Genomic DNA, 26,389 nt, shown 5'->3' with positions numbered 1-26,389 from the left:
ATCACCTGACCACAGATTGAGCCAAGTTTCATGAAACCATCAATGACCAAGATCCAGGCTGAAACGAAAGAAAGATTTTTTATTTGTTATCAGAAAAGGCTGAAAACAGTCAACCAGATGTGTACCTCCTGCTTGATTTACACTTTACTGGAAGTGCACATGTTGGAGATTTTAAAAATCACCCGTGATTAACCAGTTTCAAGACCAATAAACCGAGAAATAGGAATACATGAACAAGCAGTAATTAGCCTTTCTGCTCCTATGATGCTGCTTGGCCTGCTGTGTTCATCCAGCTCTACACCTTGTTGTCTCAGATTCTCCAGCATCTGCAGTTCCTACTACCCCCCCAACCTGCTTCTACCTTTGTACCAAAATCCACAGGCACGGGTTAGCACTGCTGCCTCACAGTTCCACTGTTCGATTTGTGAGATATTGTCTTATGGTTCTCTTTACTAATTCACTCCCAAGCATTCTATGTTCACTATACCGCGTTTCAATTCATTCATTCATAAAACTTCTTTTTTGTAGTACAGTTTACTCTTACAAGATAAACTAAATTAAACTTCCCTTCCTAGGCTGCCAACTCATTACTGTTTCTTTATACCATTCAATTCTTATCAGCCTTATGCTGCAAGCAGTGTTTAGTCCCGTTTCTGTATCAAAGGCTAGCCCTGAACAAGTGTTAATACCATAACCTACTCAGAACAATGCCATCCCTGCCATCGTGTCTCCATAACTCACTCAAAACTATGGAAAGATTATATTAATTAGCCCTTAGTCACTCTCTCGGGACCTGAATAGACTGCAAGGACACCAAACAGTTTCTTCCACCAGTGTGTCCCTACAGTCTGCTGCTTTTTAATCCCTTTTAAATTTCCTTACACACTACCTACTGTGTTTCTATAACACTGTACTACCTATTTCTAACCTTCTATTTAAGACTACCATCTTGTACTAATGTACAGATTTATACTTTTTAAATACATATTAAATAGGGCTGCTAACCCCTTTAAGAAACTTACTATCAAAACAGCACTCCTGCCTGGCCTGCTGTGTTCCTCCAGCTCCACACTGTGTTATATCTAGCACTTCCGTGAAACTGCATGAATGAATGCGTAGGAACTGTCAAACACCAGCAATGGTAGATGAAATCTCATGACCCAGCTGCAGGAGATCAGTTTAATATCCTCTGTACTTTTTATTCAGGATACTGAGAATTTCTGAGGTTGTAGGAACTGCCGATGCTGGAGAATCTGAGACAACAAGGTGTAGAGCTGGATGAACACAGCAGGCCAAGCAACATCAGAGGAGCAGGAAAGCTGACGTTTCTTCAGAAATGGGGGAGGGGAAGGGGATTCTGAAATAAACTAACACTCCTAACTTTAAAGACAAAAGGACTAACACCTCTTAATTACAGAAGGTCAGAATGGACAGATATTCTAATCCCATCAGGAGTAACAGCCAGCATTTAGGAAGTGCTTAAACTATCTCCTGCTTCCCCAGGACAGATGTCACACAAACCTGAGTACAATAGATACAACTATGTGACACCATCGTGCTAAAATTTTAATGTATGCAAAAACTGTATATAAGAGGCTACTGTAAAACTGTACTCTGGATTGTATCGCCGCCTCAAACTGTGTCACTGTGGATGCTCAATAAAGAGGTTATTTTCACCGCTCACTGATCTCGGTCGCCATTGAGCAAGATCCCACAGATTCCACCCTCGGGCAACGGTCTGTGTGGAGTTTGCACGTTCACTCTCATGTCTGCTTGGGTTTCCTCTGGGTGCCCTGGTTTCCCCCCACAGTCCAAAGATGTGCAGGATAGGGTAGACTGGCCATGCTAAATTGCCCACAGCATCCAGGGATGCGCAGGCTAGGTGGGTTAGCCATGGGCAGCCACTTACCTGCCCCTCATTCAATCCAGTCCACAGTATTTGCTGCAGATTGGGTGACCTCTTTGCCAAACACCTTATGCTCCATCTGTAAAAGTGTCCCCAAGCTTCCAGCTGACTGCCACTTTAACACATCATCGTGTTCCCCTGGTCAGTATTTATGTCTCGGCCCTGCCGTGGTGTTCAATTGAGGCTCAACACCAGCTGGAGGAATAGCACCTCAATGTCCACTGTGGTACCTTAGAACCATCGGGGCACGACTTTGAGTTTAAGAATCTTGACACAGGATCACAAGCACACACCCACGCGCGCTCACACACACACACACACACACACACACACACACACACCCTCCAGGTCCTGCACTGCATGGGTTACTCCCAAAGCAGCCAACCTGCTTTCAACTATTCACCCTTCTCATTAACACCCTACTTAGCATTGATCCTCTCTTTTGGCTTCCCATCAGCTCTCTCTTTGTTTGCCTATCCCTTTTCTCTCTTTCTCTGGGCTCCATCTCCAGGTACTCATTTCACTACACCCCTCCCCACCATCAGTGTAAATACTACCCTTCCCCAGTTATGGCCGGCAGAGTGGATCATTGGTTAGCACTGAAGCCTCATAGCGCCAGGGACCCAGTTTCGATTCCCCCTCAGTGACTGTGTGGCGTTTACACGTTCTCTCCCTATGTCTGTGTGGGTTTCCTCCGGGTGCTCCAGTTTCCTCCCACAGTCCAAAGATGTGCAGGTTAGCGTCGAATGGCCATGGGAAATTGCTCCATAGTGCCTGGGGACGTGCGGGCTAGGTGTGTTAACCATGGGAATGTGGGGATACAGGGATAGGGTGTGGAGGGGTGTGCCCGGGTGGGATGGTCTTCAGACGGCCAGTGTGGATTCGATGCGCCAAATGGCCTGCTTCCACACTGGAGGGGTTCTATGATTTTCAGTTCTGACGAAGGGTCGGTGGACTCTAAATGTTAAAGCAACTGTTTTTTGTTTTCTCTCTACAGATGCTGCCAGACCTGCTGTGTTTTTACAGCAACTCTTTTTGTAGTGGTTAATGGGTCTGCATCCTCAGTACCCTGGTGTCTGGCTGAGAAATATGGGCAACGTACAGCTACCAGGAGGGGAAGCTCAACTATTTCCAACCTCAAGGTCTGCCTCACACGACGAGAAGATCCGAGCAGGACTAAAATCACGGATACCATAAGCCCCTAAAAGGCAAGAGACCCCCAACAATAATGTGTGGTTCTTGTCTTTGAACACGTCCCTCCCAGGACTGCCCCAGACAGCCATCAGCAAAGGTGCACCAAGTGAAGAAGACCCCTTTTCCCACTGAAACGGATTCTTTGCTGTGTTTTTTTTTGTGGTACGTAGGCGTCGCTGGCTGGGCCCAGCATTCATTGCCCGTCCCTCCCTAGCTGCCCCCTTGAATCGCTGCAGTCCCATAATGTCCCTCAGGGAGGGAATTCCAGGGATTCTGACTCAGCGACGCTGAAGGAGCAGCAGATATATTTCCAAGTCGGGATGGGGAGTGGCTCGGAGGGGGAACTTAAAGGGGGCTGGTGTTCCCATGTATCTGCTACCCCTTGTCCTTCAAGATGGTCGAGGGACGTGGGTTTGGAAGGTGGTGTCTAAGATGCCTCGGTGAGTTTCTGCAGGGCATCTTGTAATTAGTACACACTGCTGCGACTGAGCGTCGGTGAAGTGAATGCTTGTGGATGTGGCACCAATTGAGCGGGGGATGCTGCTTTGTCCCTGAATGGTGTCGAGCTTCTCGATTGTTGTTGGAATTGCCTCCATCCAGGGAAAGTGGGGAGTATGCCATCACACTCCTGCCTTGTGCCTTGTTGATGGTGGGACAGGGCTTTGGCTGGGGGGAGACAGGAAGTGAGTGACTTGCTGCAGAGTTCCCAGCCTGTGACCTGTTCTTGTAGCCACATTATGGTCCACACTGATCTAGTTCAGTTTCTGGTCAACGGTAACCCCCAGGATGTTGACAGCAGAGGATTCATCAGCCCTTGTAGAGGGAGGAATTTCAACAACAGCTGCTCCCACAAGGATGTTGCCAGGGTTGGAGGCTTTGAGCTATATGGAGAGGCTGAATAGGTTGGGGTTTTCCCGCCCTGGACTGGCGTAGACTGAGAAGTTTATAAAATCATGAGGGGCATGGATAGGGTGAAGGTCTTTTCCCCCAGGGTAGGGGAGTCCAAAACTAGAGGGGCATAGGTTTAAGGTGAGTGGGAAAAGATTTAAAAGGGACCTAAGGGGTAACCTTTTCACCCAGAGGTGTATGCAATGAACTGCCAGCAGAAGTGGTGGAGGCTGGTACAATGACAACATTTAAAAGGCATCTGGATAAGTATATGAATAGGAAGGGTTTAGAGAGATATGGGCCAAATGCTGGCAAATGGGACCAGATCAGTTTAGGATATCTGGTCGGCATGTAGGAACTGGGCCGAAGGATCTATTTCCATGCTGTGTAACTCTATGACTTCAGGACTGCCTGTGACAGTATGGGCAAACTTCACATCACGCTGTGCAAGAAATGGGGTGGCGGAGGCTATAATTGGTGCTCAGTCCCACACAGAGAAGGAGCAGTTCAGATTTCAATGTCACGGCACCACCCCACCATACTGCATTAGCCCGATATCCACGGGAGACGGAAGTTATTGTGGACGAGAGTCTAAGTTCAGTAATTATCTGTGCAGTTGGAGGAGCCATCTCTCAGATGTGATTGTAAACCCGAGCCCTGTTTGCTCTACCAGGTAGGCGGAAAGGTCACCAGCCCCTGATCAAAGATTCAAAACAGTTCTCCCTGGTGTCCTGGGCAATTATCTACCTCACAACCAGCATTGCTAAAACAGATCAGCTCGTCATTTATCACGGTCGCACTCTTGTTTTCAATTCCTTCGACAGTTTGTCCACCCCCTTGATTATCCTCCAACCCATCAGCCTCCATGATCTCTGTGCTCCTCCAATTCTGGCATCTCTAGAGTCTTCTGGTTTTCATTGCTCTACCAGTGGCGGCTGTGCCTTTGACTGTCTGGGTTCCCTTCGCTCTGGAATGCCCTCCCTAAAGCTCTCTATCTTTCTCTCTTCTCCCCTTCCACTGTGAAAGCTGCTGGCTTTCTGTCCTGAGAATCTGTTCTGCAGCTTGGTGTCAAATTGAGTTTGGAAATCCCAACTGTTCAGTACCTTTACGAGGTGCGATAAAGGAATGCTGGTTGGGTGCCGGGACTCGTGGGATCATGCTATGTGTGCACTGGCTGTGGCATTTCCTGTGTTATCACCGTGACCATACCGCAAACGGCAAGAGACTGTCCCTGGTTCCCGCACCACGCCCAGTCAGTGCTCAGCCTGATTGTTACAGCACCTACCTGCTGGAGGCAGTGTTTCCGCTGTACGACCCAATACTCTGAGGTGTCTGTTTCGGTGTGACTGCAAGGACACAAGAAGACAACAGATTACCTGTTACCGCTCGCAACAATGAGCTGAACGTGTTGTAGATAGCCCGGTCATCCAATTCCAGCAACCCTACAGGACAGCAGTACCATGATCCCAAATCCTCCGATCATCACGTCAATCCAATTCTCAGCCTAACGCTGGGCAGAGATAACGTGGCATGCCACCAGACGTCAGAGGCATCCATCACAGCTCTATACCCGTTCCCATTGAAGGCCCTGCTTATGATTGACTGACCAGACTGCCTATCTCCACCGCAGTAACACAGCGAGACAAAGGGCAAGGAGATTAATTGTCAGAACTGGAAGTGGTAGATAACTGCGGCCTCTTATAACACTGAACAATTGAAAGGGCATAAATAGTCTTCTCCCTTTTCCTCATATTAGATGCTATATTTTGCTCATATATTAGCATATATGTCACCATAGTCTCAGAGGGTGCTCTCTCATTAGCGAGAGATGACTGATGGTGGTTTAACCTGAGGGTTACCATATCACAGGTCAGGGATGAAGTTTCTGCTGTTCCTCCTGCAGGAACCTCCTGCTGTTCCTTCTGGTTCATCCAGACAGGACAAGCTGGTTACAGAGGAACATGAGGAGGCCACTCAGCCCCTTGAGTCTGTATGCAGGAAGAAGAGGAGGCCAGTCAGCCCCTCAGACCTGCTGCACACAAGCAGAAGTCTATTCAGCCCCTCTCCATCTAATACATAGGAACCAGAGTGAACCATGCAGACCCCTTGAACTTGTTACGTGGGAAAACGAGGCGGCCAATAGGCTCTTCCTCGAGCCTGTTACATGGGGACAGGAGGAGACCATTCAGCCCCTCAAGCCTGTTACACACGGACAAGAGGGTGTTATTCAGTATCTCACATCTGCTCCACAGGAACAGGAGTCCACACATAAACTCAACACTGTTACAATAGAACAGAGGAGGCCATTCAGTCCTTGAACTTCCTGCATGGGAACTAGGGTAGACTATACAGCCTCCTTTAACCTGTTACTCAGGAAAACCTTCCCAGAAACTGATGAATGTCACGCTCCCTGCTCCAGCTGCAACACTGACGTCCAGCCGTCAACGTTGAAAATCACCCAGTTATGCCCTGTACACAAAAAGGACAAATCCAACCAGGCCAATTACCGCTTCGTCAGCCTACTCTCGATCATCAGTAAAGTGATGAAAGGTGTCAGTAACAGTGCTACCAAGCAGCACCTGCTCAGCAATAACCTGCTCAGTAATGCCCGGTTTGGGGTCCGCCAGGGCCACTCAGCTCCTGACCTCATTTTTACAGCCTTGGCTCAAACGTTGACAAAAGAGCTGAATTCCAAAGGTGAAGTGAGAGTGACAGCCCTTGACATCAAGGCTGCATTTGACTTAGTGTGGCATCGAGGAGCCCTAGCAAAGCTGGAATCAGTGGGTATCAGGGGGCACATTTTCCACCGGTTGGAGTCATACCTGGCACATAGGAAGATGATTGTTGTTGGAGGTCAGTCATCTCAGTTCCAGGACATCTCTGCAGGAGCTCCTCAGGGTAGTGTCCTAGCCACAACCATCTTCAACTGCTTCATCAATGAACATATGAACAAGAGGCGGCCACTCATCCCTTAAAGCCTGTTCCATCATTCAGTAAGATCACAACTGATCTTTCTTTTGGTCTTATGGGCAGAAACAAACCATGCACTGTTTGTTTTTTATTCTGTTTACTCAAAACTGTGGGCCTGAGTCTCTGCCTCACATACGCCAGTGGCCAAGAAAGAAAGAAAACAGTGTGTAGATCAGAGAGACTTGTGACAAAACAAAAACAGAAGCTGCTGGAAAAGCTCAGCAGGTCTGGCAGCATTTGTGAAGGAATAAACAGGAAGGGCCACTGGACCCGAAACATTAACTCTGTTTTTTCCTTCACAAATGCTGCCAGACCTGCTGAGCTTTTCCAGCAACTTTATTTTTGTTCCTGATTTACAGCATCCGCAGTTCTTTCGGTTTTTATTGTGACAAAACAACTCCAGCTCAGAGGCAGGTCACACTTACCTCTGCTTGAGGGAGAAGTGATGGCAATTGGTCGAGTGTTATTGGACCTGGGGGATAAAGGAAGAGAAATAATTAATATGCAATATGTTCTGGGGCATGCCATAATTAGCGTGCTCTGCCTACTCCTGTGAAGACTCTGATAATGTTATGGAGGAACAAGAGGAGGCCATTCAACCCTCCCCGCGAGACTGTTACGCACGAACAGGAGGAGGCCACAGCCCCTGAACAGTGTCATTCTGATTTTAAGGTTATGCCCACTTGTTTCAGACTCACCTCACACATACTTTCTAACCAGACAGTCAAATCCTTTAAGAACTTTAAACACTTTAATTCGATCAGTCTTTAAACTTCCATCCTCATGATCTGACAAAAGAGTCACAGACCAAAACATTAATTCTGTCCTTCTAGGCTGTGTGACCTGCCCAGTGTTTCCAGAGCTTTCTGCTTTCCTTTCTGGTTTCCAGCATGTGCCATATTTTGCAGTTGTATCCCCACACACCTATAGAGTCATAGAGCTGTACAGCATGGAAACTGACCCTTCAGTCCAACTCATCCATGCCGACCAGACATCCCAAACTAATCTAGTCAATTTACCAGCATTTGGCTCAGATCCGTCTATACCTTTCCTATTCATATATCTATACAGATGCCTTTCAAATGTTATAATTGTACCAGCCTCTAGCACTTCCTCTGGCAGCTCATTCCATATACACACCACCCTCTTGTGAAAAAGTTGCCCCTCAGGTCCCTTTTAAATCTTTCCCCTCTCACCTTAAACCTATACCCTCTAGTTTTGGATTCTTCTACCCTGGAGAGAAAGACTTTGACTATTCACCCAATCCATGCCCCTCATGATTTTATAAACCTCTATAAAGTCACCTCTCAGCCTCGGACACTGCAGGGAAAATGTAGCACCGTGTTTTGGAGGGACGGTCATTGGTGAAGCCATTGGAGATGTTTGAGTCCACATTGTTGTGCGATACAGTTCATAGCTGAAAGGGTTAGCTTACACTTCATAGAATCATAGAATCCCTACAGTGTGAAAGCAGGCCATTTGGCCCATCAAGTCCACACCAACCCTCCAAAGTGCATCCCACCCAGATCCACACCCCCCTACCCTATTCCTGTAACCCTGCATTTCCCATGGCTAGCCTACCGAGTCTGCACATCCCTGGACACTATGGGGCAATTTAGCACAGCCAATCCACCCTAACCTGCACATCTTTAGACTGTGGGAGGAAACCGGAGCGCCCGGAGGAAACCCACGCAGACACGGGGAGAGAATGTGCAAACTCCACACAAACAGGCAGTCATCCAAGGCTGGAATCGAACCTGGGTCTCTGGCGCTGTGAGGCAGCAGCACTATCTACTGAGCCGTTGTGCCACCCGCAAAGGCACTACAAGATAAATTCCAATCACCAGCACACAAAGGACTGATCCCGAGAGGATCACCTGCACATCTGCTAATGTGGTATACTGTATCTGTTGTTCCCGTTGTGGCCTCCTCTACATCGGGGAAACCAAGTGGAGGCTTGGGGACTGCTTTGTGGAACACCTACGCTCGGTTCGCACTCACCAACTGCACCTCCCAGTCGCGAACCATTTCAACTCCCCTCCCATTCCACAGACGACATGTCCATCCTGGGCCTCCTGTAGTGCCACAACGATGCCACCCGAAGGTTGCATGAACAGCACCTCATATTCCGCTTGGGAACCCTGCAGCCCAATGGTATCAATGTGGACTTCACAAGCTTCAAAATCTCCCCTCCCCCTACTGCATCCCAAAACCAGCCCAGCTCGTCCCCGCCTCCCTAACCTGCCCTTCCTCCCACCTATCCCCTCCTCCCACCTCAAGCCGCACCCCCATCTCCTACCTATTAGCCTCATCCCGCCCCCTTGACCTGTCCGTCCTCCCTGGACTGACCTATCCCCTCCCTAACTCCCCACCTACACTCACCTTTTCTGGCTCCATCCCTGCCTCTTTGACCTGTCTGTCTCCTCTCCACCTATCTTCTCCTCTATACATCTTCTATCCACCTCCCCCTCTCTCCCTATTTATTTCAGAACCCCCTTCCCCTCCCCCATTTCTGAAGAAGGGTCTAGGCCCGAAACGTCAGCTTTCCTGCTCCTCTGAGCTTGGCCTGCTGTGTTCATCCAGCTCTACACCTTGTGATCCCGAGAGGAGCTAACCAGTGTGTGTCTAACCGGTACAGTGTGTATCTCAGTGTTCCAGCTGACCTAGCTTAACAAGCAGTGGGAGCTAACAGAGATATGAATTTACTCTTATATCGAGCCTCACAATCTCACAAGGGTCATGTAGTGCAGACTGAATTTAAGTAGCTCTTAAGTACAATGTCATAAACCTATTCTGTTGATCATGATTGCTCCAAATTCTGCAGAAAACTCTGTGTAGATATCTGTCACCACTTGACATCAGTGACTCAAACTAATACCAAGAGGAAGAATTGCTGAGTCTACGGAAGGATGGAAGTGGGGTTGGAACTGTCATAAGCTGGATGGATGGTTTGCGATGCCAACAGCGTGGGCTCAGCTCCAGCACGGTTTGAGGTTACCATGAAGGACTCTTAAACTTCTTAACCTGTCCTCTCACCTGAGGCATGGTAACCCTCAGGTTAAACCACGACCAGTTGTGACTGTCTGACGAGAAAGTAGCCCTATGCTGCTATGGCAACTTTACTGTTACCCGAGGCATCCTAAATGGTTCCAGTGAAGTGGAGAAACTCTTCCCACTTGAGAGAGGATTAAGAATGCGAGGACACCAATCAGTAATAACCACTGGTTGAAGAAGCAGAAGTGACAGATGGAGAATCTTTGACATGCAGTGAGTAGTTCTGGAACACAGGGTCAGAGAATGTGGACGAAAGCAGGTTCAATCAAGGCACTGAAAGGTTGTTTAGACTGTTTCTTTGAAGAGGATCAAGGTGCATGGTTACTGACAGAAAGAGAGAGAACGAGACTTAGTGACACACTCATTCAGACAGCAAGAGGTTACCTTCTGCACCGTAACAAATTTGGGATTAAGCCGAAGACGTGCAAAGCCAGAAGTGGAAGAGATTACAGAAATCTCAGAGGGTTGAAGGGATGGAGGAGATTACAGGGAGCAGAAGAATTGAGGACCAGGAGGGATTTGAAAACAAAGGTCAGAATTTTAAAACTGTGGCCATTGCTTTACTGTAAGTCAACGACAATAGGTACTGGTTAGTTCAGGGGTGGTGACGACTGGGATGTGACTAAGAGAAAAAGAGAGAGACAGTGAGAGAGTGAGAGAGTTTGAGAGAGAGAGAGAGAGAGACAGACAGACAGACAGAGAGAGAGACACAGACAGAGACAGAGAGAGAGAGAGAGAGAGACAGAGAGAGAAAGTCAATGTCTGACCAGTAAATGCTTGTTCCAATGTTAACGCTCCTCCCCGTCACAGAGAAAAGAAAGAGGGAAAGGTTAGTGGCGGGTTCACTTGCTTCAACACAGAGCAGCAAAAGGGAGGACAGAACCCCCAACAATGCTGGAGGAAGAATGAGCATCTAAAATCGGCTCATACTGAAACACTTGGAGCTGAAATACAAAATACTGACCTTCGAAGCTGGAGGTCATGAGGTGGTATCTGCAGAAAACAGAAACAAACACTCATTTAAAATGATGAATACTGCAAGTGACCAAAAATAGCTAACCAAATGAACAGGGGAAAGCAGAAGACAAGTGAGAATCAGAAGGTAAGACACAGACAAAGTGACAATGGAAGGAAGCAAGCTTAGAGGGCAGCAATAGTGCAAGAGCAAAGAGGGGACGGCGAGTGACGGAGAGAGAGCAGAGGGGACGGCGAGTGACGGAGAGAGAGCAGAGGGGACGGCGAGGGAGAGCAGAGGGGACGGTGAGGGCGAGGGAGAGCACAGGGGAGGGCGAGGGAGAGCAGAGGGGACGGCAAGGGCGAGCAGAGAGCAGAGGGGACGGCGAGGGCGAGGGAGAGCAGGGGGGACGGCGAGGGCGAGGGAGAGGAGAGGGGGCGGGGAGGGCGAGGGGGGGGGGGGGGGGGGGGGGGGGGGTGAGGGGGAAGGAAAGGCTAGGCTGGGAAGGTGGACGTTGTCAAGGCGAGGGAGTTAACATTGGGTAATCATCAGCACAGGGACGGTTGCTCCCCCCAGCCTCCGATCAGACGCCTCAGTCAGGTGAGGGGTCTCACCTTTGCCACAGACAGCAGCTTTTTCATGTTGTCCACTTGGCCCTTCAGCGCTGCCGTCTCCCTGTTGTGGGGGAGGTGGGGGGAAAACAGAAAAAAGTTAAAACCCTCTTCCTGTTCATTCTCCATTATACTTTCACGGGAATCTGGACTTGTTTTGGCCAGCTCCAATCGCAGGCTGGCATTTGCCGTCCATCCTTAGTTTCTATCGAGAATGTGGGTGCAAGCCGCCTTGTTGAACCACTGTGGCTAGCGTACACCCAGAGTGCGGCAGGTTTTAGGCTGAGGGGGAGTCTCCAGGCTTCCTTACCCGAGAGGGTGAAGGAACGCCCCAATAGAGTGTGATATGGCAGGGAGCTTGCAGGTGGTGGTAGTGCTCCTACCACATCCATGCTGCCTTCGAATCCCTACAATGTGGAGTTAGGCCATTCGGCCCATCGGGTCCACACCAACCCTCCGAAGAACATCCCACCCAGACCTATGCCCTTACCCTTATCCCTGCATTTCCCATGGCTAACCCACCTAAGCCTGCACTGGACACCATGGACAGTTTAGCATGGCCAATCCACCTTAAACCGCACGTCTTTGGACTGTGGGAGGAAGCCAGAGCACCCGGAGGAAACCCACACAGACATGGGGGGAGAATGTTCAAACTCCGCACAGGTAGTCGCCCAAGGGTGGAATTGAACCCAGGTCCCAAGAAGCAGCAGTGCTAACCACTGAGCCACCATGCCACACTTATCGTTCGAGGAGGGCTGCCTTCAGGTCGCAGTACAGTCATGACACTGTGGGATTGGGGGCTGGGTGGGAGTGAACCCATCCCTTGGGAGACTGAAGTCATGCACCCCTCCGCCGCTGCTAGACAACAAGTGCCTGACGTCTCCTCTTCTTGTACGGAGCCTCAATGAGGCCCCTTAAGGTGCGCGTGTGGCCCACACTGTGCCATGCTGCCCCACTGCTCGGGTGCAGACTCACTGGGAGGAGAAGCTTGACATCACGATTCCCCTGACCACGTCGCCGTGGGGACAAGGCCCGATTCCCCAAGGGCTCCCTGCAGGTGGAAGAACAGTCTGCGTGCCAGCGGGTCACCGTCTGCCTGGTCCAGCTGTTCCTGCACACCCCCCCCACCCCCGACCCCCAACTTGCCTTCTCAGGTTGGGGAGACACCACAGCCAATGTTCCCCCAGGTTTGATAAAGGGGCTGATGTCGCCCAGGCTAACCAACAATCTGTCCTGGACTACCCACGTAGGCACAACGGTGAAGAGGGCACAATAATGCCTCTAGTTCCTCAGAAGGCTGCGTCCATGAGGACCCTCACCAACTTTTACAGATGCACCACAGAGAGCATCCTGTCACAGTTCGGTACGGCAACTGCTTTGCCTAGGACTGCAGAAAGTTGTGAACACAGCCCAATCCATCAGACAAGCCAACCTCCTATCCATGGACTCCATCTACACTTCTCTCTGTCTCAGAAAGGCAGCCAACATCATAAAAGACCCCTCCCACCCCGGTCATAATCTCTTCCAACCTCTTCCATCAGGCCGAAGGTACAAAAGCTTAAACGCACGTACTTCTGTTATTAGACTTCTGAATGGACCTCTCAAATTTCAAATCTGATGTTGATCTTGCTTTTGTACACTTCCTGTGCAGCCTCACTCTTTTGTATGCCTCGCTCTGTTCAATCACACAATGATCTGTATGTCCTTGTAAGTTATGATCTGCCTGTACTGCAAGCGAAACAAACCTTTTCACTGTACGGAGGTACATGTGACAACAATAGATCAAATGGAGTTGATCACCATGTGAGGTGACCTCACGGAGATATTCGAGACTCTGAAGGGTCTGACCAGGGTAGGGCACAGAGAGAGAGAGTTCCCTGGTTGTGGAGGCTCACTGTCTCAAGGATAAGGGGCCTCCCTTCCCTCAGACGATTTAGACTGGTTGCAATTCTCTCCCCCTGGGGGTTGTGCACGCTCCATCGTCGAGTACTTTGGAGGCCGGGATCAAAAGATCTCTGGCCTCTTGGGTAACCGAGGGATGTGGGCAGAGGGTGGGAAACTGGAGCCGAGACGCCAAGATCAGCCAGGATCGTACCGAGAGGCAGAGCAAGCTTGACAGGCCAAATGATTTAGTCCTGCTGTCTATGTTCTTGTGGCTGGGTGTGTGCACGCTACAGATTTCTGCACGACGATGCGCTCCTCGCGAGGGAATACAGTCCACAGGTACCAGTTGATAAATGTCAGCCCAGCGTCCAGCAGCCAAAAATTCATTACACAACCAGCATTGCTAAAACACAGGCTATGTGGTTGTTCGTCTCCGCAGGAATACTGATAAAAGCTAGCAGGGGAAGCATTAAATTGGAGGAATATTCAAACAAGCGAGAGCATTGAATCACAGGGATCATACACTGGGGAGGAGAGAGACCTGTTGTGGAAGGTTTTCATTTGGCCTTTAGTGGAGCAAAAACACAAGAATGTCAATTTTCAAACAGTTACAACAATCCACATGACAGGAGAAAAGGGCGCTGATTGGTTGGAAAAACCCACTCTGATTGGCCGACACATCGCTACGGAGTAACCAACAGGGAGCGGATGGCTCCCCAAGCTCCCAGATCATCCAAGGAACAGATTCCTTTTGTTTGTGGAAGACCGGTCCCCACGAGCAAATGTGTCACTCACTGCAGGGTGAAAACTTTTGGAAAACATGCCCCTCTTATCAGCAATATTGACATGATGTGCTGCACAAGAATTGAATGTGGAGGTGTGTTAAATCTGGCTGATGGAGATGCTCACACTTACTTCTCTTGCAATCTTATTTTGCACTGCGCCTCCTGCAGGGCAGCCTCCATTTTAGAAATCTTGTGCTTGTAGAAGGAAAGGAGTAGCTCAGTCTGCTTCCTCTGGAACCTTGTCACCTACGAAGGAGCAACGAGACGCGTCAGAGAGTAGATAGCTTACATCCAAGATCATATGCACAGCACTGTCCCCAGGGGCAGATAATCTGGGGTCCCTGGTGTCAGGGAGGAGCGGGGGGGCGCGGTTATCACCAGCAGAAGCATTGGGGGTCACCAGCTCTGAGGCTGTAACAGCTGCTGTGTACTCATAGTCCAGAGCGGCCCCTTTAAATTGCCATAGCACATTAAACAGTGGTTGCAGCTGATCAGGGTAACCCTCGGAAACCTCGTGGCAAGGGAGGTGTTTCCGAATGTGGATTCAACAGCTTCATAGCACCATAACCAGCAAAGATATAAAACAGATGTGTGGGGCAACTTTTTCACACAGTGGATGGTGCGTGTATGGAATGAGCTGCCAGAGGAGGTGGTAGACGCTGGTACAATTACAACATTTAAAAGGCATCTGGATGGGTACATAGATAGGAAGGGTTTAGAGGGATACAGGCCAAGTGCTGGCAAATGGGACTAGATTAATTTAGATATAGACCTTTCCTACACTGGGGAGACCAAAGGTTGGATGACCACTTTCCAGTGCAGCCCACAGGATTGACGCCCCCTCCCTCCTTCCCCAAAAGGCCAAGTGATCAGGCCACAGGGACAGCCAAAGAGTTGTGGCAAGCTCAGCTACTGAGGAAGAAGGCAGATGGAGGCTGGTCCCTTCCTGAACTTCCTTACTCTCTGCAGAAGGGTATGGCAGAGGCTGCCCTGCCAGAGCGGGCGTTCTCTCCAGCCATGAGCTGACTGCCACAGAGCAACGCCTCGCCCCATGAGTCGGAGGGCTGCCCACCAGCTCCCTGGTGCACTCCAACTCTGTGTCTCAACATTCTCCTCCTCCGTCACTGCACCAAGAAAAGTCGTCGGAGGTTTCAGGAACTTCCCACAGTGACCACTTTACAACTTTCCAGACCCATGCTGGGTTCAATGTTTTCACAGCAAGACCAGCCTACTCATTCATAGAGACTTACCACATGGAAACAGGCCCTTTGGCCCAACTTGTCCATGCCGCCCAGTTTTCACAATTTAGACTAGTCCCATTTATCTGCATTTGGTCCATGTCCCTCCATACCTATCCCATCCATGTCCCTGACCAAATGTTTCTTAAATTACAAAACTGTACTCACTTCCACCAATACCTCTGGCAGCCCATTCCAGACACTCACCACCCTCTGTAGGAAACAACTGCCCCTTTTGTATCTTTCCCCTCTCACCTTAAACCTATGCCCTCTAGTTTTAGACTTTCCTACAATGGGGGAAAAGCTGTCAGCTATCTTCCTTATCGATGCCTCTCATAATTTTATAAACCTCTATGAAGTTACCCCTCAGTCTCCAACGCCCCAGGGAAGAAAAGTCCCAGTCTACCCAACCTCTCCTTAATAACTCAAACCTTCCAGTCTAGGTAGCAAGCCAGTAAATCTTTTATGCACTCTTTCTAGTTTCATAATGTTCTTTCTTTAGTAAGATAACCAGAACTGCATGCAGTACTCCAAATGTGGCCTCATCAACATCTTGTACGGCTGCAATAAGACGTCCCAACTCCTATACTCAATGCTCTGACTGAGGACAGAAGAGCTGTTGCCACTGGATGTACAAAACCGAAACAGGAGTAGGCCATTCAACCCCTTGAGCCTGCGCCACCATTCAATAAGATCATGGCTGATCTGACTATTTCACATTCCTGCCTACCCCCGACAACCTTTCAGTCGTGCCTTAAAAATATTCGGGGACATTTTTTTAGTCACTCGAGGGATGTGGGGGTCGCTGACCGGGTCCAGCATTTATTGCCCCGTCGCTAATTGCCCTCCTTGAGAAGGTGGGAGTGAGCTGCCTTCTTGAAACTGCTGCAGTCCACGTGCTGTAGGCAGACCCCACTAGGGAGGGAATTCCAGGATTTTGACCCAGGGACACTGAAGGCCTTCGCTTCCACTGCCTTTTGAGGAAGATCGTTCCACAGACCCACCACCCTCTGTGCGAAAAGTTTCATCTCGTTTCCATTTTAAAGGGTGAAGCCTGATTTTTAAACAGTGACCTGGTTCTAAATTCTCCCACAGGTGGATACAGCCTTCAATGTGCGACACTGTCAAGATCCCTCAGGATCTTGTGTTTCAATCCAGTCGCCTCTTACTCTTCTAAACTCCAGCAGACATGAGCCCAGCCTTTCCCAATAAAACAGTTGGTAAACTTTCTCTGAACAGACCCCAAAACTTTCATAACCTTCTGTAAATAAGGCAACCGACACATAACGGGCCAGAAGATTTGTGGTCTTGCAGGTGCCCTGAATAACTTAAGCATGACCTAGCTCCTCTTACATTCTGTTCCCAGTGCGGCATTCCCAACAACACCCGGGAATCCCTGGCCCAAGATGGTCCAACGTGGAGGAGCAGCATCCGGGAAGGCGTCGAGCACCTCGAGATTCGCCGTGAGGTGAAAGCAGAGGCCAGGGGAAAACAGCGAAAGGAGCGCGCTGCCACCACGGTGCCCCACCCATCCCTTCCTGCCACCACTTTCTGCCGCAATTCAGAGCCTGCGGTAGCCAAACTGGTCTGTACAGCCACCTACGGACTCACTCTGAGAGTGGAAGAGAGTCACATCCTCATCTGTGATGGACTGCCGATGACGACTAAACAGTGAGAATCTATCAGCTTTTCTAACTATTTATGGCACCCACATACTACCCGTTTGTGATTCAACGCAGCAGGACATCCAGATCTCTCTGCTCTCAAAGCTCTGCGCTCTTTCACCATTTAGATCAGATGTTTCTTTGTGTTACTTTGCTACGAAAAAGAACGATTTCACATTTTCCTACACCATAATCCACGCAAGCAGATCATTGTCCAATCATGTAACCCGCCAAATCCCTTTACACTCCCTTACATCCTCCTCACAACTTACTTTCACAGCCATCTTTGTGTCATCAGAAAACTGCGCAAATAAACCTTTCATTCAAATCATTTGTGTCAACTGTCAAATGTTGAGGCACCGACATGGATCCCTGTGGCACACTACTCGTTACAACTCGTCAACCACAGACAATTTTCTATTCCTGCCGAAATCATCATTTTGGGGGATACTAGTCCAGTCATGGCTACAAGAGCAGGTCAGAGGCTGGGAATCCTGCAGCAAGTCACTCACCTCCTGACTCCCCCCAGAGCCCATTCCCAGCACCGACAAGGCACGAGTCAGGAGTGTGATGAATACTCCCCACTTGCCTGGATGGGTGCAGCCCCAACAACACTTGAGAAGCTCGACAGGCTTCACGCAGATCTAACAACTTAAGACTGGGCATCCCCCATTCAACCATTACTATCAAGCTAAAGGATCACCCCTGGTCAAATGGAGAGTGCAGGAGGGGATGACAGGAGCAGCACCAGGCATTCCTGAAGACGAGGTGTCAGCCTGATGAAGCCATCGAACAGGACTACTTGCATACCAAACAGCGAAAGCAGCAAGTGATAGAAAGAGCTGAGCGATCCCATAACCAACGGATCAGATCTAAGCTTTGCTGTCCTGCCACATCCAGTCGTGAATGGTGGTGGACAATTAAACAACTCACTGGAGGAGAAGGCTCCACAAATATCCCCTTCCTCAATGATGGAAGAGCCCAGCACATCAGTGCAAAAGATAAGGCTGAAGCTTTCGTAGCCAGAAGTGCTGAGTGCACGATCCATCTCGGCCTTCTCCAGTGGTCCCTAGCATTACAGATACCAGTCTTCAGCCAATTTGATTCACACCACATGATATCAAGAAGCAGTTGGAGACACTGGATACTGCAAAGGCTACGGGGCCTGACAACATTTCGGCAATAGTACTGAAGATTTGTGCTCCAGAACTTGCCGCTCCCCTAGCCAAGCTGTTCCAGTACAGTTACAACACTGGTATCTACCTGACAATGTGGAAAATTGCCCAAGTATGTCCTGTACATTATAAAAAAGGACAAATCCAACCCGGCCAATTACCACCCCATCAGTCTCCTCTCGATCATCAGTAAAGTGATGGAAGGTGTCATCAACAGAGCTATCAAGCAGCACCTGCTCAGTGATGCCCAGTTTGGGTTCCGCCAGGGCCACTCAGCTCCTGACCTCATTATAGCCTTGGTTCAAACATGGACAAAAGAGGTGAATTCCAGAGGAGAGGTGAAAGTGACAGCCCTTGACATCAAAGCTGCATTCAACTGGCATCAAGGAGCCATAAAAAAACTGGTATCAATGTATATCAGGGAGGAAACTCTCCTGTGGTTGAAGTCATACCTGACACATGGGATGATGGTCATGGTTGTTGGAGGTTAATCATCTCAGCTCCAGGACATCTCTGCAGGAGTTCCTCAGGGTAATGTCCTAGGCCCAACCATCTTCAGCTACTTCATCAATAACCTTCCCTCCATCATAAGGTCAGGAATGGGGATGGTCACTATGATTGCACCATGTTCAGCACCATTTGCGACTCCTCAGATACTGAAGCAGTCCATGTTCAAATGCAACAAGATCTGGACAATATCCAGGCTTAGGCTGACAAGTGGCAAGTAACATTTGTGTCACACAAATGCCAGGCTGTGACCATCACAAATAAGAGGCGATCTAACCACCACCCCTTGGCATTCAACTGTGTTACCACCACTGAATCCCCGATTATCAACATCCTGGGGTTATCATTGACCAGAAACTCAACTGGACTCACCACATAAACACAGTGGCTACAAGAGCAGATCAGAAGGTAGGAATACTGTGGTGAGTAACTCACCTCCTGACTCCTCAAAGCCTGTTCACCATCTACAAGGCACACACGCAGCAGTGTGACGGAATATTCTCCACTTGCCTGGATGGGTGCAGCCCCAACAACAAGAAGCTTAACATCATCCTGGACAAAGCAGCCCCCGCTCGATTGGCACCACATCCTCAAACATCCACTCGCTCTACCACCGACACTCAGTCGCAGCAGTGTGTGTACCATCTACAAGCTGCGCTGCAGAAACTCACAGAGGCTCCTCAGACAGCACCTTCCAAAACCCACGTCTTCTAGAAGGACATGGGGCAGCAGACACATGGGAACACCATCCTCTGCAAAGTTCCTCTTTGACCACTCCCCATCCTGACTTGGAAATATATTACTGCAGCTTCGCTGTTGCTGGGTCACTCTCCCACAGCATCGTGGGTCAACCTACAGTTTGTGGACTGTAGCAAGACAAGAAGGCATCTCACTGCCAACTTCTCAAGGTGCTATTCAGGACGGGGTGATAAAAGCTACCTGAGTCAGCAAAGCTCACAACCCGTGAATAAATTTTAAAAAATAAACAATACATTAAAAAATGTTACCGTGTACACCATGAATTGTTCATTTGCACCATAACCTTTGATGGAGCACCTCATCACATGACTTTTCTCAACCCAAACAGGGTACTCCAGAACATGGTCCTTCCACAAAGTATCATCATAGAATTACTACAGTGTGGAAGCAGGCCAGTCAGCCCATCAAGTCCACACTAACCCTCCGAACAGCATCCCATCCAGTGCCACACCCCTATCCTAATCCTGTAACCCTGCATTTCCCATGGCTAACCCACACTAACCTGCGCACGCACATCTTTTGGACTGTGGGAGGAAACCGGAGCACAATGGGAATGCACGCAGATGGGCGGGGGGAAGACTAGGAAAACTCCACGCCGTCAATCGAATCTGGGTCCCTAACACTGTGAGGCAGCAATGCTAACCACTGAGCCACGGTGCCACTCGTACTAAAGTACTAAAATCAATTGGTGAGACATGAACTTCCTTTCACAAAACCATGCTGATCCTTTACTCATTCACAGGATGAGGGTGTCGCTGGCCAGGCTGCATTTATTGCCCATCCCTAATTGCCCAGGGGGCAGTTAAGAGTCAACCACGTTGCTGTGGGTCTGGAGTGACATGTAGGCCAGACCAGGTAAGGATGGCAGATTCCTTCCCTAAGGGACATTAGTGAGCCAGATGGGTTTTTTTCCCGACAATCGATGATGGATTCATGATCATCATTAGATTCCTAATTCCAGATAGTTATTGACTGCAAATTCTACCATCTGCTGCGGTGGGATTCGAACGCAGGTCCCCAGAACATTAAGTGGGTCTCTGGATTAACAGTCTGCCAATAATAACACTAGGCCATCGCCCCATCGTCAGATTAACCTCAACCATCATCTCTATGATAGATATTATGCAGGTAGACCTGCAATTTGCTCACAGTCCTTCCAAAATCCAGCTCCATTTGTTTCGGGAAAACTCTCCCTCTTCTCATACAATAAGGATTTGATTACAGAAATCAGACACATCCGTTTAAATTCACCATCACTCCTGCTGTCCCTGTCTCTAACCGGTTCTCGCAAAAGCCTTGGGCGACTGTCTGTGTGGAGTTTGCACGTTCTCCCTGTGTCTGTGTGGGTTTCCTCCAGATGCTCTGGTTTCCTCTCACAGTCCAAAGATGTGCAGGTTAGGTGGATTGGCCATGCTAAATTGCCCAGTGTTCCGAGATGTGTAGCTTCAACAACAGTAAGAGTTTCTCTCCACATTAGTCCTTCTGGAAGCGACACTGACCTGTGCGATGTGCTCCAGGTATTTGCGGCAGATCTCGGACGGCTTTTTGAAGTACATTTTCTCATGATCTGCAATCTGAAAGAAAGAGAGGATGAACTCTGAGTCCCTGGTTGAACTGCCCTTACTGCCTCCTTGTCTAGAAAATGTGCCACTGTCTTGCGTGGGGTGGGGCTGGAGCTGTCCATTACTCTGCGGACACCATACCTCACCCACACGCACATAGGTCATAGAGACATAAGAGATGTACAGCACGGAAACAGAGCTTTTGGTCCAACTCGTCCGTGCCAACCCAGATATCCTAAATCAAACAATCCCATTTGCCAGCATTTAGCCCATATCCCTCCAAATCTTTCCTATTCATGTACCCATTCAAATACATTTTAAATGTTGCAACTGTATCAGCTTCCACCACCTCCTCTGGCAGCTCGTTCCATACATGCACCACACTCTGCGTGGAAAGGTTGCCCCTCAGGTCCCTTTTAAATCTTCCCCCTCTCACCTTAAACCTATGCCCCTCTAGTTTTGGACTCCCCTATTCTGGGGGAAAAGACCTTGGCTATTCATCCTATCCATGCCCCTCATGATTTTATAAACTTCTAGAAGGTCACCCCTCAGCCTCCAATGCTCCAGGGAAAATAGCCCCAGCCTATTCAGCCTCTCCCTATAGTTTAAACCCTCCAACCCCAGCAACATCCTTCTCAATCTTTTCTGCACCCTCTCAAGTTTAACAATATTCCTCCTTCATGTTTAAACAAATAAACGAAGTTGGTTATGAAGGAGGTCGGTACCTGGGAATTGGTTCTAAAAGGTCTGCAAAACATCTTATGGTCAAGCAGTTGGCTGACACCTCGTGGGGAAACGATCAGTGGGTCAACAGTGTTCAGAGTCTGAATTGGGTTTTGGGCTATGTTTCCTGTAGAGAATGAGTTCGGTTGTTGATGCTATAGCGTGAAGGTTTGAAAGCTCCCTGCCTATCCTTCCCCACCAACTCTTGGAAGCTTGGAGAATAGAAAACTAAGTTATAAATGTTATTGCCTTTATTGAGTGAATTGTAAAGCTGACCCTGATCGACATCTTCAGGAAATCAAACAAGAAGTCATTATCTATGTCTGTGGAACAGTGCAGTGTGAAAACTACTTAAATTATCCGTCCAGTTTTGTTGTAGATAGTTTGAATCCAGCTTGTCAGACAGGTATATGGACCAAGTGGGACTTGAACGCAGGGACACTGCAACTGTGCCACAATTGTTATGTTCTAATTCTTAACTGTGTTTATTTGTCTGTGACTTTTGTGCAAATGGGCTGAAAACAAAGGGCTTTTTTGGATTTATTGCATAGACCAACTGGATGATTTTGTAGTTTAATTTTCCTCTACTAAAGTTATTGCAATTATTAAATCTTTTCTCTAAGATGCAACCTGGTGCCCGGAATTGATTACTCAGAGTCTGGAATTGGTTATTCAAAGTCTGGTTAGGAACCACTGGGGTCAACTTTGAGGGTCTTTCAAGGTCTTACTTTTACAGTGTTGTGAACACAGAAGTGAAAAAGGCTGGTTTGGTTTGGCTGTCTATCCCAGCATCGTATCAATGGCAATAACAGTGGGCCATTAGGCCAAGTCTTTATTCCAGATTTTTATTGAATTTGAATTCTATCATCTGCGATTGAGATGAAATTTGAACACAGAGCATTGGCTTGGGTTTTCATTCACGGGCGATGTGGGCATCGCTGGCGAAGCCAGAATTCATTGCCCATAGGGCTGTTGAGAATCAACATGCTCCAGAGTCACATGCAGGCCTAACCAGGTAAGGATGGCCATTTCATTCACTGGTGAACCAGATGGGTTTTTTTTTCTGGCAATTAACAATGGTTTAATGGTCAACATTCGACCCTTAATTCCAGACCTTTATCAAAGTCACATTCTGCCATGGCTGGATTCGAACCCAGGTCCCCAGAGCATTACCTGGGTCTCTTGGTTAACTGTTTAGTGATAACATCCCGAGGTCAGCACCTCCCTTTGGGTACTGCTATTCCCGTGACATTACCACTGTGTCACTGCCCCCCAGGTGGCCATTACCATTACACATCCGACGTAACTCACTACACACACACACTCTCACACACACACACCTTGCCTCACAATCGCTGCTCACTGTAACACACATGACCTTGTAAACATTTCACTGTTGCACATCCCCCTCACACACAGCTCACTCAAACACATCCGACATAATACTCACTTCGCAGTAATCGATGCACCCCTCATAAAACTGCTCACCCCAGAGAAAGCCATGTCAGTTCACGTTTCCAAGCTGTGACAGTTTGTGTAAGCTGTCGGAACTGAAAGTGGTTTAAGTCACAGGAACCGGCATGAAGGTCTTGAGAACAACAAGACTGCAAACAGTCAGTTAAGACAGCAACCATTATTCCCCCAACCAACAGGAAACACCCTTTCACAGGTCCACCTCTAACTGGCTACCAACTGAGGACTCTTCAGAGTCGACCCCCACCATTTCCTACCCCACCCCCCCCCACCCGTGCCCCCCACTGGTGACCCCAATGGGGTTTTTCACCACAATTGGTAACGGTTGTCATGGTCACCATCCCTGAGACTAGCTTCCAATTCTGGATTTGCACATGCCGTCCCCAGAGCATTAGTCTCTGGGATCACGAACCCAGTGACAGCCTGACTCTGCTAACGCCTGCTCTTGGAAGGGTTAAGGTGTACAGCCAGTAACTTTATCCTGCCAATAAGAAGAATATATTAAACTGAAGAGGTTGCAAAAAATAAATTACAAGCATGTTGCCAGGACCGAAATGCTCGAGTTATAAGAAGAGGCTGGATCAGCTGGGACCCTTCTCCCTAGAGTGTTGGAGGCTGACAGGTGACCTTATAGAGGGTGAATGGGTGGATAGGGTGAATAGCCAGGGTCTTTTCCCTGGCGTAGGGGGGAGTCCAAAACTAGAGGGGCATAGGTTTAAGGTGAGAGGGGAAAGACTTAAAAGGGACCTAAGAGGCAACTTTTTCACACAGAGGGTGGTGCATGGATGGAATGAGCTGCCAAAGGAAGTGGTAGAATTAGAACATTTAAAAGACATTTGGACGGGTACATGGATAGGAAAGGTTTATAGGGATATGGGCCAAATGCAGGCAGATGGGACTAATTTAATTTGGGAAACTTGGCATGTATGAGTTGGGCCTAAGGGCCCATTTCCATGCTGTATGACTCTATAACTCTAAGTGAGAAACTGAGGCGCGATCCTCAACTAGTATGGGGTGTGTGTGAAGAATATTGTGGGGGAACAAAGTTGAACACTGTTTGCTGATTCCGTGAAGAACTTCCTAAGCCATCATGTATCTATATAGCCCTTTCTTTTCCGTTTGTGTAACAAACTTGCGACCTTTTGTTGAAGAACATTGGCAGCCTCGTGTGATTATGTGCGGTGACTGACCACCCATGGTAATCAAACTGCAAAAAGTAAAGCTTGTGGTCTGTCAAGCCAAGTTTTTCACTGCAATTCGATATGACTGGTCCAGTATTATCAGCAGCTGGGATTGTAACAGTTCATTGTTTTAAATTGTACAGAGATGTAATTCTCTTAAACAGGAAACCGAAATAGGAAGAGGTTTTGGCTGCTCATCCCCTCTGAATGATTCTGCCAATCGAGGGTCCAACTGCATCCCAACTTTACATATTTGCCTTTGGACTGTATCCCATTTTAACTTAGAGGAACAAAAATCCATCAACATTATATTCAAAATTACTAACTGATAACGGCTGGCACTGAGAATCTCCTAATCTCTCACACCCTTTGTGCTCATACGTGTTCCACGATTTCACCAACTAGACATCAAGTACCCCCCCAACCCCAAGTCCTCTGTTCCACACTCGCCCCCACCCCTCCCAAAATCGAGCAGGAGTAATGGAGATCAGTCAGTCGACTCTTACATTGTCTGTCAGTGCCAAGTGTTTGCAGGCCATTCCACAGACGCTGCATTTATCTGTTAAAAAGAAAAGAGAGAGGGATGTGGAGAGAGACACATGTGAAACCATTCATCGCCAATGGCTGCATGCTGTCCCCGGGCCGTACATATCGATCAGATACCGGAGCGTGTCTTGTTAGTGCGCTACTTTGTAAACAAACTTCCCGCGCTTTTAAACACCCCAGAGGTCTCCCTGTCGGACAGGAGCGAGCTGCAGATGATGTGATGATGCTATGGCTTTAAGAGGCGCATTTTGTCCTGTTCTTTTTAAGTGAAGAACGGTTGTGACAGAGGTGGTGGGCAGTCTGCTCCAAAGCCAATAAAGTAAACATTTTGTGAGGCCTTGAGCTTGCTCTTTTAAACGTAGCAACAATAGAAGCAGCCTGAATGGGTGGGGAAGGCTCCCACAGACCCAGGAGTTTTAGTTTTAGTTTTTCAGAAGCCAGAGTTGCTGGGGTTTTGAACCTACAGTTCATCTCTCCCTGCCACTCTCTCTCTCTCTCAAGAGGTTCCTCTTCATGTTTTTCCTACTGGACTTTAGAATTGCATGTGAGGCAATCTATTTTTCTGGGCTTGCCTTTTGCCAAGGGTGTGTTTGTGGGATGGTACAAAATTGGAACAGTTACTGTTTAGTAGTAAAATAATCTGTTATTCTGTTAAGTTCCCTAACAGAGTTAAGTTACTCCAATTTCATCTTTCTTTTGTCCTGTATTGACAATAGTGTATGAATAACGTGTGTTTTGCTTCAAGACTGGTAGTTGGACCAGGTGAATTGCATCTGGAACACAACACTTGGAACTTGCCTTTAAAATAAGAAAAAGTTAGGGTCTCGGCTTAATATAGTTTGAGGGGATTTGGTCTGGTTCTTAACAATAATCACCGGTCAGCCAGCTGTGGGAGATGCTCAGGACTGTAGGGTGCAGAGCAATCTGGTAGCTGCCATGTACCCTCCCAGGCGGCGTAATTCCACACCCATCCTTACCTTGTTCGATGCATTTGTGACAGACTATGTGTTTGCAGTTGGAGATGCTGAAGCGGATGTTACTGGATGGTTTCAGGTAGCATTTATTGCAGTGGATCCAGTCCATCCTTTGGAGGGGGTGGGCTGAAAGGGGTAAAAGGCTATTAGCAAAGCGCAGAGGTCACTCAACAAAGTGCAGGGAGAGAGAAAAATAGGCTTTCCATCTCAGAAATTTCAATTTTCGTTCACTCCGTTTCCTTCGCCTACCCACCCCCAACGTCAGTGACTCTATCCTATTCCTCCTCACAGTGCATCCTTCACTCCCAATTCATCGTCCCTCCCTCATTACCTCCACGGC

General features: G+C 48.4%; 1 protein-coding gene across 1 annotated transcript in view; it reads right to left on the bottom strand.

Annotated features, from left to right (window-relative positions):
- LOC125488278 (RING finger protein 212B-like) overlaps positions 1-26,158 on the bottom strand; it is a 62,010-nt gene extending 35,852 nt beyond the window's left edge. Inside the window, exons 1-8 of the mRNA XM_048621209.1 lie at positions 26,053-26,158; positions 25,036-25,088; positions 21,090-21,164; positions 14,378-14,493; positions 11,582-11,642; positions 10,977-11,005; positions 7,384-7,430; positions 5,274-5,334 (exon numbers count right to left, since the gene is read on the bottom strand). Coding sequence (XP_048477166.1) covers positions 5,274-5,334; positions 7,384-7,430; positions 10,977-11,005; positions 11,582-11,642; positions 14,378-14,493; positions 21,090-21,164; positions 25,036-25,088; positions 26,053-26,158 — 548 coding nt within the window. The remainder of the gene's footprint in view (positions 1-5,273; positions 5,335-7,383; positions 7,431-10,976; positions 11,006-11,581; positions 11,643-14,377; positions 14,494-21,089; positions 21,165-25,035; positions 25,089-26,052) is intronic.
- Between the last annotated feature and the right edge of the window lie 231 nt (positions 26,159-26,389).

The sequence above is a fragment of the Rhincodon typus genome, unplaced genomic scaffold (assembly GCF_021869965.1).
Source record: "Rhincodon typus isolate 14 unplaced genomic scaffold, sRhiTyp1.1 hic_rhity00000118, whole genome shotgun sequence".
Lineage (NCBI taxonomy): Eukaryota > Metazoa > Chordata > Chondrichthyes > Orectolobiformes > Rhincodontidae > Rhincodon > Rhincodon typus.
This window is presented reverse-complemented; position numbering and strand designations above follow the sequence as displayed.